The following is a 15,048-nucleotide window of genomic DNA, read 5'->3' as shown; positions in this document are numbered from 1 at the left end:
AATTTGCGACTTTGCCAGGGGGCTTCAAATGCGAAGTTGGGTACGGTACACCTTGTAGCAGTCAACTGTGTTTGCCCTTATGCTGGCCTTGATGGATACCAAGTCCGCTAGTACCTTAAAGTATCCCATAGAAGCAATCCTATTAAGTATAGAATAATCAAGAGCATTCATCAGCAGAAAAGCTGAGCATCGTATAGATTGCATCATAACACGTGACTTCGTGTTCGTCTTGTGCCTCACTTCGCGACGAGACCTCCTCTGCTCGCGTAAATAGGCTCCTCATGCCGCCTGAACGACAGAATGCGCCGGTGAAGCTGTCTCTGCCCCTAGTATGTATTCGCGACACTCTGCCTCCATGTATAAATGTGCCTTCTCCGCTGACAGGGTGCGCTGTAGCAATTCCAGCAGGACATCTTCACCGAACTCCGCGGGGAAGATGAATTGGTCATCCTCGCTCGGGGCCTTGGGCTTCTCCGCTTGATTACGAACCTGCTTCACTTTTACGATGCCGCTGGAAATAACCTAGTGCTATTAGTGGGGGCAGACGATAGAGAAAATGAGTGGATTGGCGAGGGTATGTTGGTTGGGCAACAGTCGATCACGCAAATTGTGCTGACGCCTTTGAAGCCCTGGCAGAGCATTATGCGATTAGCAGAACCCCTCTTGCGAGGGGCCTCAAGGTTATCAATACCGATAGGGCTACAGTTCCCATGCGGTGCGTGGTTCGTTACTAGGTTCTGAGGTTGAATATTGATGGCAGTCTAGAGAGAGGATATACGCTGAAGGTGGTATTCTGAGTGTGACATCCAGGATACTAGTCGTGGATTTGCTATCAAGTACTTTCATCCCCGACTATCCCCAAAGTTGAGCTTGATTTGACCCGCCCCAGAACTACTTGACCCAGAGAAGGTGACTGGACTGGTTGTACTTCATGCTGACAAGTAAGGCTCTGCTTCCTTGACCTGCCCACAAACCAACTAACCAGCTAGGATTGTCGCAAAGTCAACTGAGGCATTTATAATCCGGATTTTTCGTCATGCCAACAAAAGCGGTTTTCTGAAAGCCTTCTCGGACTCCCCAGAGCCTTTCACAACAGGGTTTGCGCCTTTGGCTAATTCCCTGCGGAACCTGTTCCTGCGCAAAGCGTCATTATGGCCGCGATTCCACGTTACTGTCGCTGAGTCGCTGGAGGGCCACCGAAAGGCAGAAGTAATCGAACTTGAGGTCCCTATGAGCGATAAGATGCGGGAAATCCAAAACGCTGTTCTTGAATGCGTTGAACTCTGTATCGGAGAGCTCAAGAAGGCGAATACAGGTTTGGACATGGCTGATTGGACCTTGGATAGTGCTCTGCACAGGAGCTTTGACATTGCCATCAGACGTCAGCTTGATCCCATGTGGCATCGTGTGAGTTTCAGAACGAAGCAGATTGTGAGTGATCTCAGTGATCTCCGGGCAATACTTCAGTAAGACAAGCGCCACCCTTACGAATTTCACTGTCCCGGCTACTGACAATAGCCAGTGCCCTCCTCACCTACGATGCTGTTTCGTTCGTTAAATATCTCGATACTATTGTAACCGCACACTCCCCACCCCCAGGATCCACGAGGCACAACTATTCACCATGGCTCTTTCTCGACGCCGCCCACGTTCTTTTCCAGGCGGCGAAGTCGCGGGTGTACGAGGGGAAAATCGGCAATGATACTGCTCGTTCGTCCTTGACCTCTTTACCGACTACACTTCGGCCTGTTTTAGAAGAACAGCCCAAATGGGAGGTCCTGGCTGAGATACTCGAGGAGATTGAAACAGACGCATATCTTAACCAAGTCAATATGGACGAGTCAAATAGCACTGTGTTAATAATGTGCGCTGACCAACGAATGTGTCGCCAACTTCGGGAGTATCTGGGGACGATGCATACGAAAGTAGAAGACGACAGACAGGATAATGCGGATGATGATGAAAGCAAGCAAGAAAAGAGACGCTCGGCGGATGTGATGTTGCGCCGAAGGCTGAGGGAGTATATTGACTGGAAACGCTCATTGTCCAACGTCAATAAGAATTTGTCAGGGAGACTATCAAGTGAGGTGACTCCATCTGGATCAGGTCGAGACACACCACGACCGTCAACCCCACAAGGAAGAGCTCCCCCAAACAAGCGACGTCGAGTTCGTGGTGGAGGCGTGGTTACAAACTCAATGCCGGGCCGTCCAGCGAATGCCAGTGTCCAAGCAGACACTGAGCCTTCGGAACAGATGTCTGGTCTCCTGGATGAGATTCAGCCCACCGAAACCGAAGAGACAATGAAAGAAGATGTCATTATCGATGACTTCGAGGACATGGACGATTTCTACGAGCTGTATGACATGGATGACTTGGTAATGGTACATCCATTTGATGGTGACATGGACGAGCACATTCTTGAAGAAGTCCGTCCTCGATACATTATCATGTACGAGCCGGACTCTGCCTTCATTCGAAGGGTTGAGGTGTACCGCAGCTCCCACGTAGGAAGAAACGTGCGCGTGTACTTCATGTATTATGGTGGCTCTGTCGAAGAACAACGGTACCTGAGTGCAGTCAGGCGTGAGAAGGATGCGTTCACCAAGCTCATCAAAGAGAAGAGCGTAAGGAAACCACCCCAACTTGAAAGATGGAAGAAGCTAACGCATTATATCTTAGAACATGGCTGTAACCATCACTCACGACAAGAGCCTTGAAGACCCCCAAGAGCAATTCCTCCGAACAGTCAACACCCGCATCGCCGGTGGCGGACGTCTCACAGCAACAGCATCACCACCACGCGTGGTCGTCGATGTTCGAGAATTCAGAAGTGCCCTCCCCTCCCTCCTCCATGGCAACAACATGATCATCGTACCCTGCCAAATAACAGTAGGCGACTACATCCTCACGCCAGACATCTGCGTGGAACGCAAATCCGTTCGCGACCTGATATCCTCACTCCGCAACGGCCGCCTGTACAACCAAGCCGAAACAATGACCCAGCATTACAAGTCCCCTCTCCTCCTAATCGAATTCGACGAAAACAAATCCTTCACCTTCGACGCCTTCACATCCGCAACCACCCCGGGAACAACCTTCCTAACAGACTTTGGCTTTTCCTCATCAGGAGCAGTAACAACGTCTCTATCATCTAGCAGCGCACTCATTAATCCCTCAGCCCCTAAATCAGCACAACACCTCCTCGTCCTCCTGACACTCGCCTTCCCGAGGCTGAAAATCATCTGGTCGTCCTCGCCCTACCAAACCGCGGAAATCTTCGCCGAGTTGAAGAAGAATGCACCGGAGCCGGACCCTGTCCGTGCTGTGCAGATAGGGTTAGATGTGGACATTTTGACGGACGCAGAAACGGGGACGGGGGATGTTATGACGGCCTCGGGGATTGAGCATCGGACGTTTAATCTTCTGCCTCAGGAGATGTTGAGGGCTGTTCCAGGTGTTTCGCCCCAGGTGTTGGAACGGCTGATCCTTGATATTGGGAATATTTCCGAGATTGCCAATATGGATGTTGAACAGCTTGATCCGTACATGGGAAGGGAGGCTGCGAGGCAGGTTGTTGGATTCTTCCGGAAGAGTGTTTTTGATGGGGAATAGTTGAGTTGCATGTTTTACTCATGGCTGGCACCTATAATAGATGTGCTCTACAAATTTAAAATGGTCTGGAATGTTTTTTTTTATTCGTAACCCTTTCATTAATCTATCATCCAAGCTTTTTCAACAGGAAAAGAAAAGGTGCAAGGTGCGAGTAGAAAGAGAAACAGACAAAGGATCGTTGACACAACGTGGGCCAGTACGTAGCTGACACCGTACGTGTCGCGTCCATTTCTCTGCAGCATCTGGGGAACGTCTCCCACGATGAACTGTGCGAAAGGAATGAAATATATCCAGTCTATCATCATCATGAATAGTTCTCCAGTGTCCCAAATATCAATGATCCGTACTTTGAAGCTTGGAAGAGCACCGGTCTTCTGAGGGTAGACCGAAGCGGGGCAGTCCCGTAAGCTGCGATTTCTCGTTATGATTCCATCACGGTCGTAGGACGTGGCGAGTGGGTTTGCTCGCCTCGTAGTAGGTTAAAAGCCGCGCTGATAAAAACAAAAAGGCCGAAGATCGAAGCTGGCGGGAAGAACCCAGTGGCTCTTGTGGGAGTATGGAATGCAAAGATATCGGAGTTGGGGTAAGGTTTTTAGAGCTCGTCGATATCGACGTCCTTCTCTTCTTCGCTGTCGCGGTCCTCGTCGAACTCGACGTTGTCCTCGAAACCTTCGTGACCATAGGTGTCGGTTTCGTTGATCTTGGCGTGCTCAGGCAGCTCGCCGTAGGCCTTCAGACTTCTGGCCTCGTCGGCGGTGTACTTCATGATGACGTCGCCCTTTTCGTCTTGGTAGTCACGCAGCGAGAGAAGGATGATATCGCCCTGGTTGATCCAGACCTTCTTTCTCAACTTGCCACGGATGTGAGCGAGTCGCTTTTCGCCGTCGAAGCAGAGTGCCTCCAGGCGGCCGTTGCCGAGCATCTTCACGACCTGCGCATACTCCTGGCCTTCTTCCTTGAATACGAGTTCACGCTTCTCGTTGTCGTTCTCGTTCTTTCCGCGACGACGGTTCTTACCGCCCTACACACAATCTTGTGTTAGCATATTGTCATAGTGGCGGCAATCCAAAGCTGTGTCGCGAAAACTTTGCCACCCCGTTCTGCCGAAATATATCCGGCTCACCTAGCGCAATCATGAGATATCACTGGCGAAATATTGCGGTAGGGACGGGAGGCGAAGTTGGGCGGCACACAGCAAAAAATCTAGCAGAGCGGGGTGAGATGGAAGGAAAAGGTGAGTCATACCTTTCCCTTGTTCTTGGGCATACTGAAATATTCCTAGCGGTTTGCTGGGAACGGTATGCCTGATCAAATGATCGAAATAGAGACTGGAGTCCAAAGGTGAAAGGAGATGGGTAGCCGAAGGACGTGGAAGTGGGGGGAGATTGCATTTAAATCTCTCTTTCAAACGGGTTTGTGATGGATTATGTCAGCGGTGTGTGGCGGCCTGACTTTTGCCTTAGGCTTGCCACAAAGCGAGTATCCTCACCGCCCTGAGTATTGATGCTGGATATTTGGTCGCATGCTGTTGATTCGGATTTCGAACTGCTTCAGTGCAATTCTCTTTGGCGGTTGCGAGTTTTTTGTTTCTTGATTACCGAGGTGCCTTGAGCTCGCGACTGCTCTTTGCAAGCCTTGTGCGTTGGGTGGCAACTGGTACCTGCCAGTACCTGGCGACACATGCCGCTCATTCTCCGGCCCTCTGTGATTTTTATGCGGCCATTCTTTTCCTCCATGGTGGTTTAGTTCTCGAAATGGCACAATCCGCGCCCAAGCGTCTATTTACTTTCAAGTTCACACCAAAATCGATTATACCGTCGTTTGCTTCTCGATACCTTGCTCTTCGACAAAGCCCCATCTACCCGAAGATAAAGTTTCAGTGCGATAACCGTGATCCAAATACGCTATGGTGGAGAGTGAACTCTATCCAGATACTTGGTGAAAAAAGGGTGGTCAGATCCCGGGCTACTCGAAAAGTGCGAGATGCATTTCTATATGAGTTGAATGCTCGCGGGTTTGATGCTAAGGGCAGAAGACTGGACTCGAGCATTGTCTCGACTGAAGGAATTCGTGGTAATATGAGAGGAACCGTCACTATTACGATTCTGCCCAGTTCACTCCAGGGGAGATTTCCTGAATTCCGGAAGGAGATGAAGTCCAAGATGGATGAATTGATCCGGCAGCAACGAAATCAGCAGTCGATAAACGCTGGAAAGCCGAAAGTTGCAAAGACGAGCGCAGTCCAGAAATCAACGTATGCGCACACCCCACAGCCAAGCACAAGGCCTCGAAAAAAGGGCAAGGAGATTGTCTAATCCCAAGTTGCTGATCATTGTTATACTCCGTATGATACCCATGTACAATTAGTTGTTTGCAGCAAGAAGCTTGCTTGTATAAAGTCTCCGAGCAATGCCACAGCAAGAAGAAAAATAGACGTCCGTAGATTTCCCGGAATAGCATTTGTAGCTTTCCGACTGAAATAATTCTCCGTATGGAATGGAGCAACGATTGTCTGGGGGCGCTGCTGATGACGAATGCTCCTGACAGGCACGCGGCTCCCCAGTCTGGCCCAGCTTGGCATCTTCGCTAACTGCAGCCGATCTCCAGGGAGCATCAACAGCCAACTTTCACTTCCTGTCAGGGTCACTCGCTTCCAATCCATCCAGTGCCACCTTTCGCCGGTTAATGTGCTCTATCTAGCGAATTTCTTGATCTGTGCTCACCCGCCACTATGCTGGTCTCCTTGACCGTCGGAAAGGTCGACGCTGGTGTCGCTGTCCTGTTGACCCAAGACAACCGCCTGGTAAGCCTTCCTACTCTGCAGAAACGATGCCCTTGACGGGCCATGGCCTGCTATGGACTGGGTCCGGAGCCAATAATTAGTATCAGGATTCAGGAGCAAAGGCTTTTCGAGTTTCCACCCATTACCCCACGTGGCCACTCATGCTAACCTTGCTCGCTCCTAGATCGAATTCCCCTCGGTTCTCCTGCCTAACAATATTACCTCCGGAAGCATCGTTGATATTACCGTGGCGCGCAACAATGCTGCAGAAGCCGCCAGCATGGCCTCCTTCCAGGGCCTTCAAAAGCGCATTCTCAACACTTACGGCATCAAGACCCCTTCACCACCCATACTGCGGCTCCGCAACGCTACACAAACCTCCCTTGTTCTTGAATGGGACCCTATCGACCTGGCCACCGCATCCCTAAAGACCCTCTCGCTCTACCGCAATGGCTCCAAGGCTGGTTCTATTCCCCGGCCTCATGAGACGCGCAGCACCAAGATCAGTGGTCTCGCTATCCACTCTGAATACACATTCCATCTCGTTTTACGCACGACCGCAGGCACATACCAATCAGAGAAGTTGACTTGTCGGACACACAAGATGACAGACCTGTCTGGTATTACAGTGACCACTGGTATTCTCAACGACCAGCGGAAGGATGCTCTCGGTGAGGCTCTTGATCGCATTGGCGGAAGGCTCATCGACTCCGTCAGAATCGACACTACACACTTTGTCTGCTCGGAGGGCAGAGGCCCACTGTGGGAGAAGGCTGTCGAGATGAACATCCCAGTTGTGGTTCCTGAGTGGGTTGACGCTTGCGAGGCAGAGGGCACTATCGTTAGCGTAAGGGGCTATTACCTGAACGCCGACCCCAAGACCCGTCAACTTGGACCCATCCACGGCTCAACGCAGCACCAGCGCACGACTTCCTCTATAGCCTCTCCATCGCGCCCGTCTCAGTCTCACTCACAGTCCTTATCGCTTCCTGCAAGCCAACAAGAAGCAGATCAAAGTGCCCCTGAAGCGCCGCCAACCCCGTTCCCTGGAGCTGATATGAGTGGGCAGCCAAAGGCAGAAGATGAAGAGAATGATTCTTCAAAAGATTCAGAGACACCGCCGCCTCCACCTCCAAAGGATGAAGACTCCGAAGCCAGTGAGATGCGGACAGTAGCATCGCCAGAGGACAAGCAGGAGGATGAGCCCAAAACTAACGGAGAAACCAAATCAGAGTCGGCGCCACTACCTACTGAAGATACCGAGGAAGAGGACTCGAAAGCACAAGACCTGTCCGAGAAATCGGATGAACAAGATCACGAAAATGGAGATGACGAAAAGGAGGAAGAAGGGGAGGAAGAAAAGGAAATCCTACCCAGTCCTAAAGGAGGTGAAACGGGAAAATCGAAGGAACATTCAGGGGAGTCAGATTTCAATGAAGTACCTCTCTAATAATCAGCTGGTCATTCAGCTCAGCGCCCGAATATTGTATATTCATTTCTACCTGATATGACACCCTATGGAATTGGCCTTGACCTAGAGTCTCTTCTAATCTGTCAGTTCCAACGCCATGCCATTACGCATTCGATACTCATGCTTTTTACTTACCTTCCATTCCTATTTCCTATGATTGTCTGCGGGTTCTGTGCTTTGCTCTATTAACTACCATTCTGTATAGTAGATGGTTCAGTTTAGATAGTTCTCTTTTAATGCTTCATATCATGAGGAATCCAGTACTCTATAATAACTTATCTTCCTGTTTCTACCCGCTGTCAGTAAGTGTTTAAAGTTCTTAAGTACTTCATAATAATGCAGTCCATATGTTCTTCACTCATGCTACGAATTCATATTGGGAAAATCAGATACTACTTATGAGACGGGATCCCAGTCTATCTATGCATGCGCTAAACATGTAACATGGCTCATTAGAAGACGGCTCGCAACTTAAACTCCGTGGTTCAGCTAATGTTGCGTACGACCTCGTCGATTGCTCTGGCAACGTAGTTGACGTTTTTAGGGCTCACTATGACAGAGAATAAACTTGTTAGTTTCGGAGTGCGATATATAACTAATGAGGCATAGGTGTGACTTACATCCGCTGATGGAGGCTCTGCCGGATTTGATAAGGTAGACATGATACTTGTCTTTGAGCGCATAGACCTGTGAGGGGGTAAGGCCGGTGTAGGAGAACATCCCGTTCTGTGGAGATTATTAGAATTATTGCCTTTTCTTCTATTTTTGTAGGGGGGAGCGGAAAGGCTTACCTGTTCAACAATATGTTTCCAAGTGCCGGGGGTCCCGAGCCGAACTAATTCATCGTATAGGGCTTTCCGCATAGAGATGATGCGTGAACTCATGACCTTGAGGTCCCCGTGCCATTGCGCAGTAAGCTCAGGGCTTGTGAGGATCTTCTTGACAAGACTACACCCGGCTGTTGGGCCCATGGAGAACTCGCCTCGAATGAGATGGCAGAGGTTGTTGACGACAGTATCGCGGATGTCTTGGGAGCCCTCGTTAAGGACGTAGTGAAATGCACCGACGCGCTGGCCGTAGAGGCCAAAGTTCTTGGAGAAACTTTGCGCAACGCACATTTCCATCTGAGGTTTCTCGTTGAGGACGTAGCGCACGGCCCATGCATCTTCGTCTACAGACCCGGACGCGAAGCCCTGGTAGGCGGAGTCAAAGAAGGGGAAGATTCCCTTGCGCTCACAGAGGTCGATAATGTATTTCCATTGTTCCTTGTTGGGGTCTAGACCCGTGGGGTTGTGGGCGCAGGCGTGGAGGAGGACGACGTCGCCTTCTTGGGCCTCGGATTCAAGGGTTGACATCATGCCATCGAAGTCGAAAGAGCGGGTAGCGGCAGAATAGTAGGGGTATGTTTTGCGCGGGACGCCGGCAAGTTCCCAAATTGTGAGGTGGTTTGCCCAGGAGGGGTTGGAGAGCCAGACGGTTTTGGGCTTCATGTGCGTTGCGAGGAAGAGGGCACCTAGGTGGTTTGCGCCGGTACCTGCAACTGTCTGCACGGTTCCAATGCGTGACTTGGTTGCTTCTTGTTCCTCTGAGGTGGATTGAGAATCGAAGCCGAACATGAGGTCACGCGCAATAGGGAGAAATGCCCTGTCGCCTTCAATGGCTGTATATTCATGGCGAAAGAGGTTGTTTTCTGCTGCGAGTTGCTTCTCTGCTTCTTGCACGACCGGTAGAGGCCATGGCTGGCCCTCGCTGGTTCGGTAAACACCAACACCAAGGTTGACCTTTTGTGGGTAGTCGTCGTCGATGTATGCACGGTTGAGGGCAAAGATCTCATCCGGAGGCACTGGGTTTACACTGAGAACAGTCATTGTGATTGGTGTTTTAAGATCGTCCTGCAGAGGAATTGCGAGGATGTGAAAGTGAGGTGAAAGTGCGGGATTGTTGTGGAGGAGGGGGTGGTCTATAATACTAGGCGAGATTCTTTTGGTAAATAGAAGGAATTAAATGAGTCAATGAAAGTCAACACTAGTGAATAACACCTGGCTGGTTATATTCACTCTACCTTTGTATGGGGAATTGAAGATCTTTGGAAACTGGGGAAGAGCAACAAATATACTCAAACGCCCTCATCGATAAGTTTGGACCGATATCGCCCCTGTATGTCGTCCCGATTATTGGATCTGAGCATCATTGGCCATTCAAAAAATTTCTGCTGGAACCAGGCGAAGCCGATCCGGCAGAGAGAGCCGCTAACCCGATAAAACTGGAGGACTGCTCAAGTATACCCCAACAGTGACGCATTTTTTCATGTTATCCAGCTGGCCAAGATGGCGAAAATGGAACTTATGCGCCAGTGACGGTGGAGTGTCCCTAAGTCCATGGCGGCTCAAGGCTGGTAAAGACCCGGGCTTTGCTCTGTTCCACGCTCGTAGCAAAATTTGCATCAATTGATTTGCTCAATGCGAAGGAATACTTAGGACACCCCTTACCTAGTTCCACAGACTGATCCATGAGGTCAGAAGTCAGCTGGATAGATCTCGTCAACAATATCCGACGGTCATCCAGCGGATATGGAGATAGCCGGTTGTAGCCGAGCAGCACGCCCCAACGACATCTCTCGCGGATGGCAGATCCCATGACAGTACTGGGCCGCCTTTTACGGTGAAGTGAGCTAACGGACTTTCAAAGCTAGAGCGTTGTACTTTGGAGATGTTCTGTGCCGGACTTCGATGCAGTTGGAGGAGGAGAAAGATAGCGTGCTTGGGGAAAGGGAGGAAGAGAACCAAGCACCCCCGCAGTTTCATTACAACGTCAACTGTCTGCCTGATATTTTTAATCTCTACTGAGCAAATCTCACATTTTCAACCACTTTCACAACGTCGCACCGTGTTTGATAAAATAACCAATGGCGGGAAACAAGGACCTGCATGAGCTGCGTCCAGGATGCATATTCCAGCCTCTCCACAACAGCATCCCTTCAGACCTACTCCCACGCTTTGACCCGGTCTACGTAGAGTACTACAACAAATACAATGCCGGTCGGCTGCATACGCATGAGGTGCCGATTGAAGTCTTTCGCAAAGACCCGGCCAAGTACTTGACGGCGTACGGTCGTGCTGCAGGTCCGGATGTTTTCAGCATAACCGAGAAGACGTGCGCGGTTAAAGACGGAGAGATCAAGATTCGTATCTTTGAGCCCGCGCCTATCCATGATGAGCAGGGTCGGCCCAAAAAGAGAGCCGTTTACATCAACTTTCATGGGGGTGGCTGGGTCTTTGGCAATCTTTCGACTGACCATGACTTTTGCAAACGCCTCGTGGATGGACTCGATGGTCACCTGGTAGTGTTTGACGTAGACTATCGGCTTGCGCCTGAGTACAGGTTCCCCACTGCCGTGGAGGACTGCTGGGCCGCCTTCAACTGGGTACGTTCTCGGTCACTCTGTTTGTGCATTGTCCCTTCACCTGACCGGTTATCCAGGTTAGGTCTCAAGCAGGAGATTTCAATCTCGACTTGAATAGGATATCAGTGGGCGGGCCATCTGCCGGAGGCCATCTTTCCGCGGTAATAGCCCACCACTGTCGAAACGCCAACATTCCGCTTGCGTTGCAGGTTCTTGTGGTGCCTGTCTGCGACTTGCACAGTTCGTTCACGCCAGATGGTGAGTTTGACCGGGAGAATTCTCCGTACGACTCGTATCGGGAGATGGAGTTCACCGTGGCCCTGCCAGTCGCGAGGATGTCATACTTTCATAAGCATTTCCTCGGGGTACCACGACCCGCTCCGTCGGAAGATGTAAGTTGTCCTTGGTAACCCTGTTGCTTTCTGGTGTCTCATTGCAAACAACCCTCAGGATTGGAAGATATCCCCCATGTTAGCCCGTGACTTCGCCAACATGGCGCCGGCTTTGGTCTTCAGTGCCGAAATGGATCCCTTGCGGGACGAAGCCGAAGTATATGCGGACAAGCTGAGAGCGGCAGGCGGACGAGTGGAATTGGTTCGGGTTGCAGGAGCTCCGCACACCTTTGGTGGGTTGGACGAGATTCTTGAATCGGCCAAGAAGTTCAACAAGAAGGTGATCGAGACGATGCAGAAGACATTCGTCTCGCAGTCTGCTTGAAGTGTCTCAAGGAGCAAAGGAAAGACGCAAAGGAAAGACGCAAAGGAAAGACTGGATTTTGGTTTATCCGCCAATACCTGATACCGTACCGTACTCGGATTTGGGTCGGCTTCCCATAGGAAAGCTGCAATCGCGTACTCGTAATACCAGACCGGGAGAAATCGGCCGGCGACTTCGGACGGCGGAGCAACAAAACAGCTGGAAGCCTCAGAAGCTGTCGCATCTTTAAGTCTGTTGTGCTGGCCGCCTTTCGGAGCGCTTTTTTTTCTCCCTTCTTTTCTCCTGGAACGGCCCAATTCTCCCAATTGCTTCCTATTCCAAACTCTTAGGAGTATACTTAGCTCTCGGGTTCCCGTCTTTTTTTAGTACATTCCGGCATTTAATCTTTCGCTATGGCCTCCCGAACCGCGGTGCGCTCATTGAGCTCCCTGCCACATGCGGTCGCTAGAACGTCGAACACCTCCGCATTGGCCCGCACCGGACTGACGTTGGCTGCTCGCTCCCCCGCCTCGTTCGCTAGCCAACGCTCGCTCTGCTCCAACTCCCGTCACCTGCAACAGTTCCCCCGCCTCCAGTCCGTCCAGTCCTTCTCAAACAAGAGATCCTTCAGCTCAACAGTCACAATGGTATGGCCCTCTACACTTCGGGGCAACCCGACGAGGATACAACTCGATCTTTATTCCAAAGGTGCTGACGCGCATGCATTATAGGCTTCGGGATCCCGCACCGAGAGCGATGCCTTTGGCGAAATCCAGGTACGACGGTCCGTCGCCGCCAAAACAACTTGATACAAGGTCTAATTGAAATGGTTTTAGGTCCCCGCCGATAAGTACTGGGGTGCGCAGACTCAGCGGTAAGATACTGTCGAATGGATATACGAAGAGATAAGAATGGATGCTGATGGACGGATAGCTCCCTGGGTAACTTCGACATCAACCAGCCTCAGGACCGCATGCCTGATGCCGTTGTCAAGGCTTTCGGTGTCCTGAAGAATGCTGCTGCTACTGTGAACATCAAGTATGGTCTTGGTAAGCAATATTTCGCTGACTTTCCAAGGGAGAAAATGGATGCTAATCCGCTGTAGACCCTAAGATTGGTGAGGCTATCAAGCAGGCTGCCGGTGAAGTCGCCGAGGGCAAGCTCCTCGACCACTTCCCCCTGGTCGTTTGGCAGACCGGTTCCGGCACTCAGTCCAACATGAACTCGAACGAAGTCATCTCCAACCGTGCCATTGAGATCCTAGGAGGCAAGATGGGCACTAAGAAGCCCGTCCACCCCAACGACCACGTCAATATGTCCGCTTCGTCTAACGACTCGTTCCCCACTGCCATGCATATCGCCGCTGTCGTGGAGCTTGAGAACACTCTCCTTCCTTCCCTGAAGAGTCTCCGTGATGCTCTCCAGAAGAAGGTGGACAACTTCCAGCACATCATCAAGATCGGCCGTACCCATCTCCAGGATGCCACCCCTCTTACCCTCGCCCAGGAATTCTCTGGTTACGTTGCTCAGCTGGACCGCAACGTTGAGCGCGTCCAGAACTCCCTACCCCACCTGCGCCAACTTGCCCAGGGTGGTACCGCCGTCGGTACTGGTCTGAACACCTTCAAGGGCTTCGACGAGGCCATCGCCGCGGAGGTCTCCAAGCTGACCGGCACCGAGTTCAAGACCGCCCCTAACAAGTTCGAGGTTCTTGCTGCCCACGACGCCATCGTCGAGGCCTCTGGTTCTCTTAACACCCTTGCTGGCTCTCTGTTCAAGATCGCGCAGGATATCCGTTACCTCGGATCCGGCCCCCGCTGCGGTCTCGGCGAGCTTATCCTCCCTGAGAATGAGCCCGGTTCTTCCATCATGCCTGGAAAGGTTAACCCTACCCAGTGCGAGTCCTTGACCATGGTATGCTCTCAGGTCATGGGTAACCACGTTGCTGCCACCATTGGCGGTATGAACGGCCAGTTTGAGCTGAATGTGTTCAAGCCCCTTTTGATCCGCAACCTTCTGCACAGCGTTCGCATCCTTGCCGACGGAATGAAGAGCTTCGAGAAAAACCTTGTGGCTGGTCTTGAGGCCAACGAGCCCAGAATCAACACCCTCCTCCACGAGAGGTAAGTTTTATTTACTCGCTTGGACTTATAAGTTGTTTGTCAAGTTCACTAATTTTCGCAGTCTGATGCTTGTTACCTGCCTAAACCCCGTCATTGGTTACGACATGGCCTCCAAGGTCGCCAAGAACGCCCACAAGAAGGGCACCACCCTCAAGGAGAGTGCTATGGAGCTCAAGGCACTCAGTGAGGAGGACTTTGACAAGCATGTCCGCCCTGAGCTGATGCTGAGCCCCAAGGAGAAGAAATAGATGAGCATTATGAGTTGGGCTGGTGTTAAACTTAGACTGTTATAAATCACTGTAGCGATTTTTAGCTATTATTGACTTGTATATTGGAATATATTGTACTTTTTTTTTCTTTCTTTCCTTTTTTTTTTTTTTTTTTGCCTCTTGGATTGACTATGTCTTGGCTTGTCTTGGTTATTTTTGGATCAACTCTATACCCCGAATGGACAGGAACACCCCTTAGAGGCAAAACATGATTGAGACTCACATTCAAAATAAAAAGTCATTACATTCCTGGCATCGAAAAGTCAACAATCTAGTTGTACAATTTGCCGACTTAAGTCTCCTCCGATCTATAAATACCTCGCACTGTCCAATCTCGCAGTGTTTCGAGTGGGACCGCGCTTCAGCTCCCTTGATTTTAGGTCCATATATTGTACTCCGCCTCAAATCTTCCATTGTTGACAACTTGAACTTTCCCCCTCATTCTCCCAACCCGAAGTCCCTCGTTATAATCACATTATTCTCATAACCCGCTCTTTCCAATCCGATTGAACCTGCCTTGTCAAGTTAGCGGCGAGAGATCCTAGACTGAAACTCAAACGCCCGTTCACCGCCGCTAAACCCCTCCTTACAATCTCAGCTACACCGAACATCGCGAACCCCAACTCGCAGGGCCGGATTTCTGCCTTCAATCGAACATTCAACCCTCTTTGCCGATTTCCTCTATATTT

General features: G+C 50.8%; 8 protein-coding genes across 8 annotated transcripts; 6 read left to right on the top strand and 2 right to left on the bottom strand.

The window, feature by feature from the left end:
* Positions 1-281: 281 nt before the first annotated feature.
* APUU_10452A (ssDNA endodeoxyribonuclease RAD1) lies at positions 282-3,615 on the top strand (the record flags this gene model as incomplete). The annotated part of the gene is made up of 8 exons (XM_041700952.1): positions 282-329; positions 397-574; positions 628-715; positions 766-836; positions 890-941; positions 990-1,466; positions 1,523-2,627; positions 2,683-3,615. The coding sequence occupies 8 exons, from the start codon at positions 282-284 to the stop codon at positions 3,613-3,615; spliced, it is 2,952 nt and encodes a 983-aa protein (XP_041549818.1).
* A 592-nt stretch (positions 3,616-4,207) lies between these two features.
* On the bottom strand, positions 4,208-4,881 carry TIF11 (translation initiation complex factor eIF1A; the record flags this gene model as incomplete). The annotated part of the gene is made up of 2 exons (XM_041700941.1): positions 4,208-4,636; positions 4,861-4,881. The coding sequence occupies 2 exons, from the start codon at positions 4,879-4,881 to the stop codon at positions 4,208-4,210; spliced, it is 450 nt and encodes a 149-aa protein (XP_041549817.1).
* A 488-nt stretch (positions 4,882-5,369) lies between these two features.
* Positions 5,370-5,930, top strand: APUU_10450A (uncharacterized protein; the record flags this gene model as incomplete). Its single annotated transcript, XM_041700930.1, has 1 exon — positions 5,370-5,930. One exon carries the CDS (start codon positions 5,370-5,372, stop codon positions 5,928-5,930), a length of 561 nt encoding a protein of 186 aa, XP_041549816.1.
* Positions 5,931-6,346: 416 nt separating this feature from the next.
* CHS5 (putative chitin biosynthesis protein (Chs5)) lies at positions 6,347-7,847 on the top strand (the record flags this gene model as incomplete). Its single annotated transcript, XM_041700918.1, has 2 exons — positions 6,347-6,418; positions 6,582-7,847. 2 exons carry the CDS (start codon positions 6,347-6,349, stop codon positions 7,845-7,847), a joined length of 1,338 nt encoding a protein of 445 aa, XP_041549815.1.
* A 506-nt stretch (positions 7,848-8,353) lies between these two features.
* Positions 8,354-9,736, bottom strand: APUU_10448S (putative aspartate transaminase; the record flags this gene model as incomplete). Its single annotated transcript, XM_041700907.1, has 3 exons — positions 8,354-8,418; positions 8,489-8,594; positions 8,660-9,736. The coding sequence occupies 3 exons, from the start codon at positions 9,734-9,736 to the stop codon at positions 8,354-8,356; spliced, it is 1,248 nt and encodes a 415-aa protein (XP_041549814.1).
* Positions 9,737-10,773: 1,037 nt separating this feature from the next.
* Positions 10,774-11,681, top strand: APUU_10447A (alpha/beta hydrolase; the record flags this gene model as incomplete). Its single annotated transcript, XM_041700896.1, has 2 exons — positions 10,774-11,292; positions 11,349-11,681. 2 exons carry the CDS (start codon positions 10,774-10,776, stop codon positions 11,679-11,681), a joined length of 852 nt encoding a protein of 283 aa, XP_041549813.1.
* An 82-nt stretch (positions 11,682-11,763) lies between these two features.
* On the top strand, positions 11,764-11,988 carry APUU_10446A (uncharacterized protein; the record flags this gene model as incomplete). The annotated part of the gene is made up of 1 exon (XM_041700885.1): positions 11,764-11,988. The coding sequence occupies one exon, from the start codon at positions 11,764-11,766 to the stop codon at positions 11,986-11,988; it is 225 nt and encodes a 74-aa protein (XP_041549812.1).
* Positions 11,989-12,380: 392 nt separating this feature from the next.
* Positions 12,381-14,338, top strand: FUM1 (class II fumarate hydratase; the record flags this gene model as incomplete). Its single annotated transcript, XM_041700874.1, has 6 exons — positions 12,381-12,614; positions 12,699-12,743; positions 12,804-12,841; positions 12,901-13,016; positions 13,073-14,090; positions 14,152-14,338. 6 exons carry the CDS (start codon positions 12,381-12,383, stop codon positions 14,336-14,338), a joined length of 1,638 nt encoding a protein of 545 aa, XP_041549811.1.
* Positions 14,339-15,048: the final 710 nt, after the last annotated feature.

The sequence above is a fragment of the Aspergillus puulaauensis genome, chromosome 1 (genome assembly GCF_016861865.1).
Source record: "Aspergillus puulaauensis MK2 DNA, chromosome 1, nearly complete sequence".
NCBI lineage: Eukaryota > Fungi > Ascomycota > Eurotiomycetes > Eurotiales > Aspergillaceae > Aspergillus > Aspergillus puulaauensis.
Note: the sequence above shows the minus strand (reverse complement) of the source record. Positions and strands in the feature narration are given on the sequence as shown.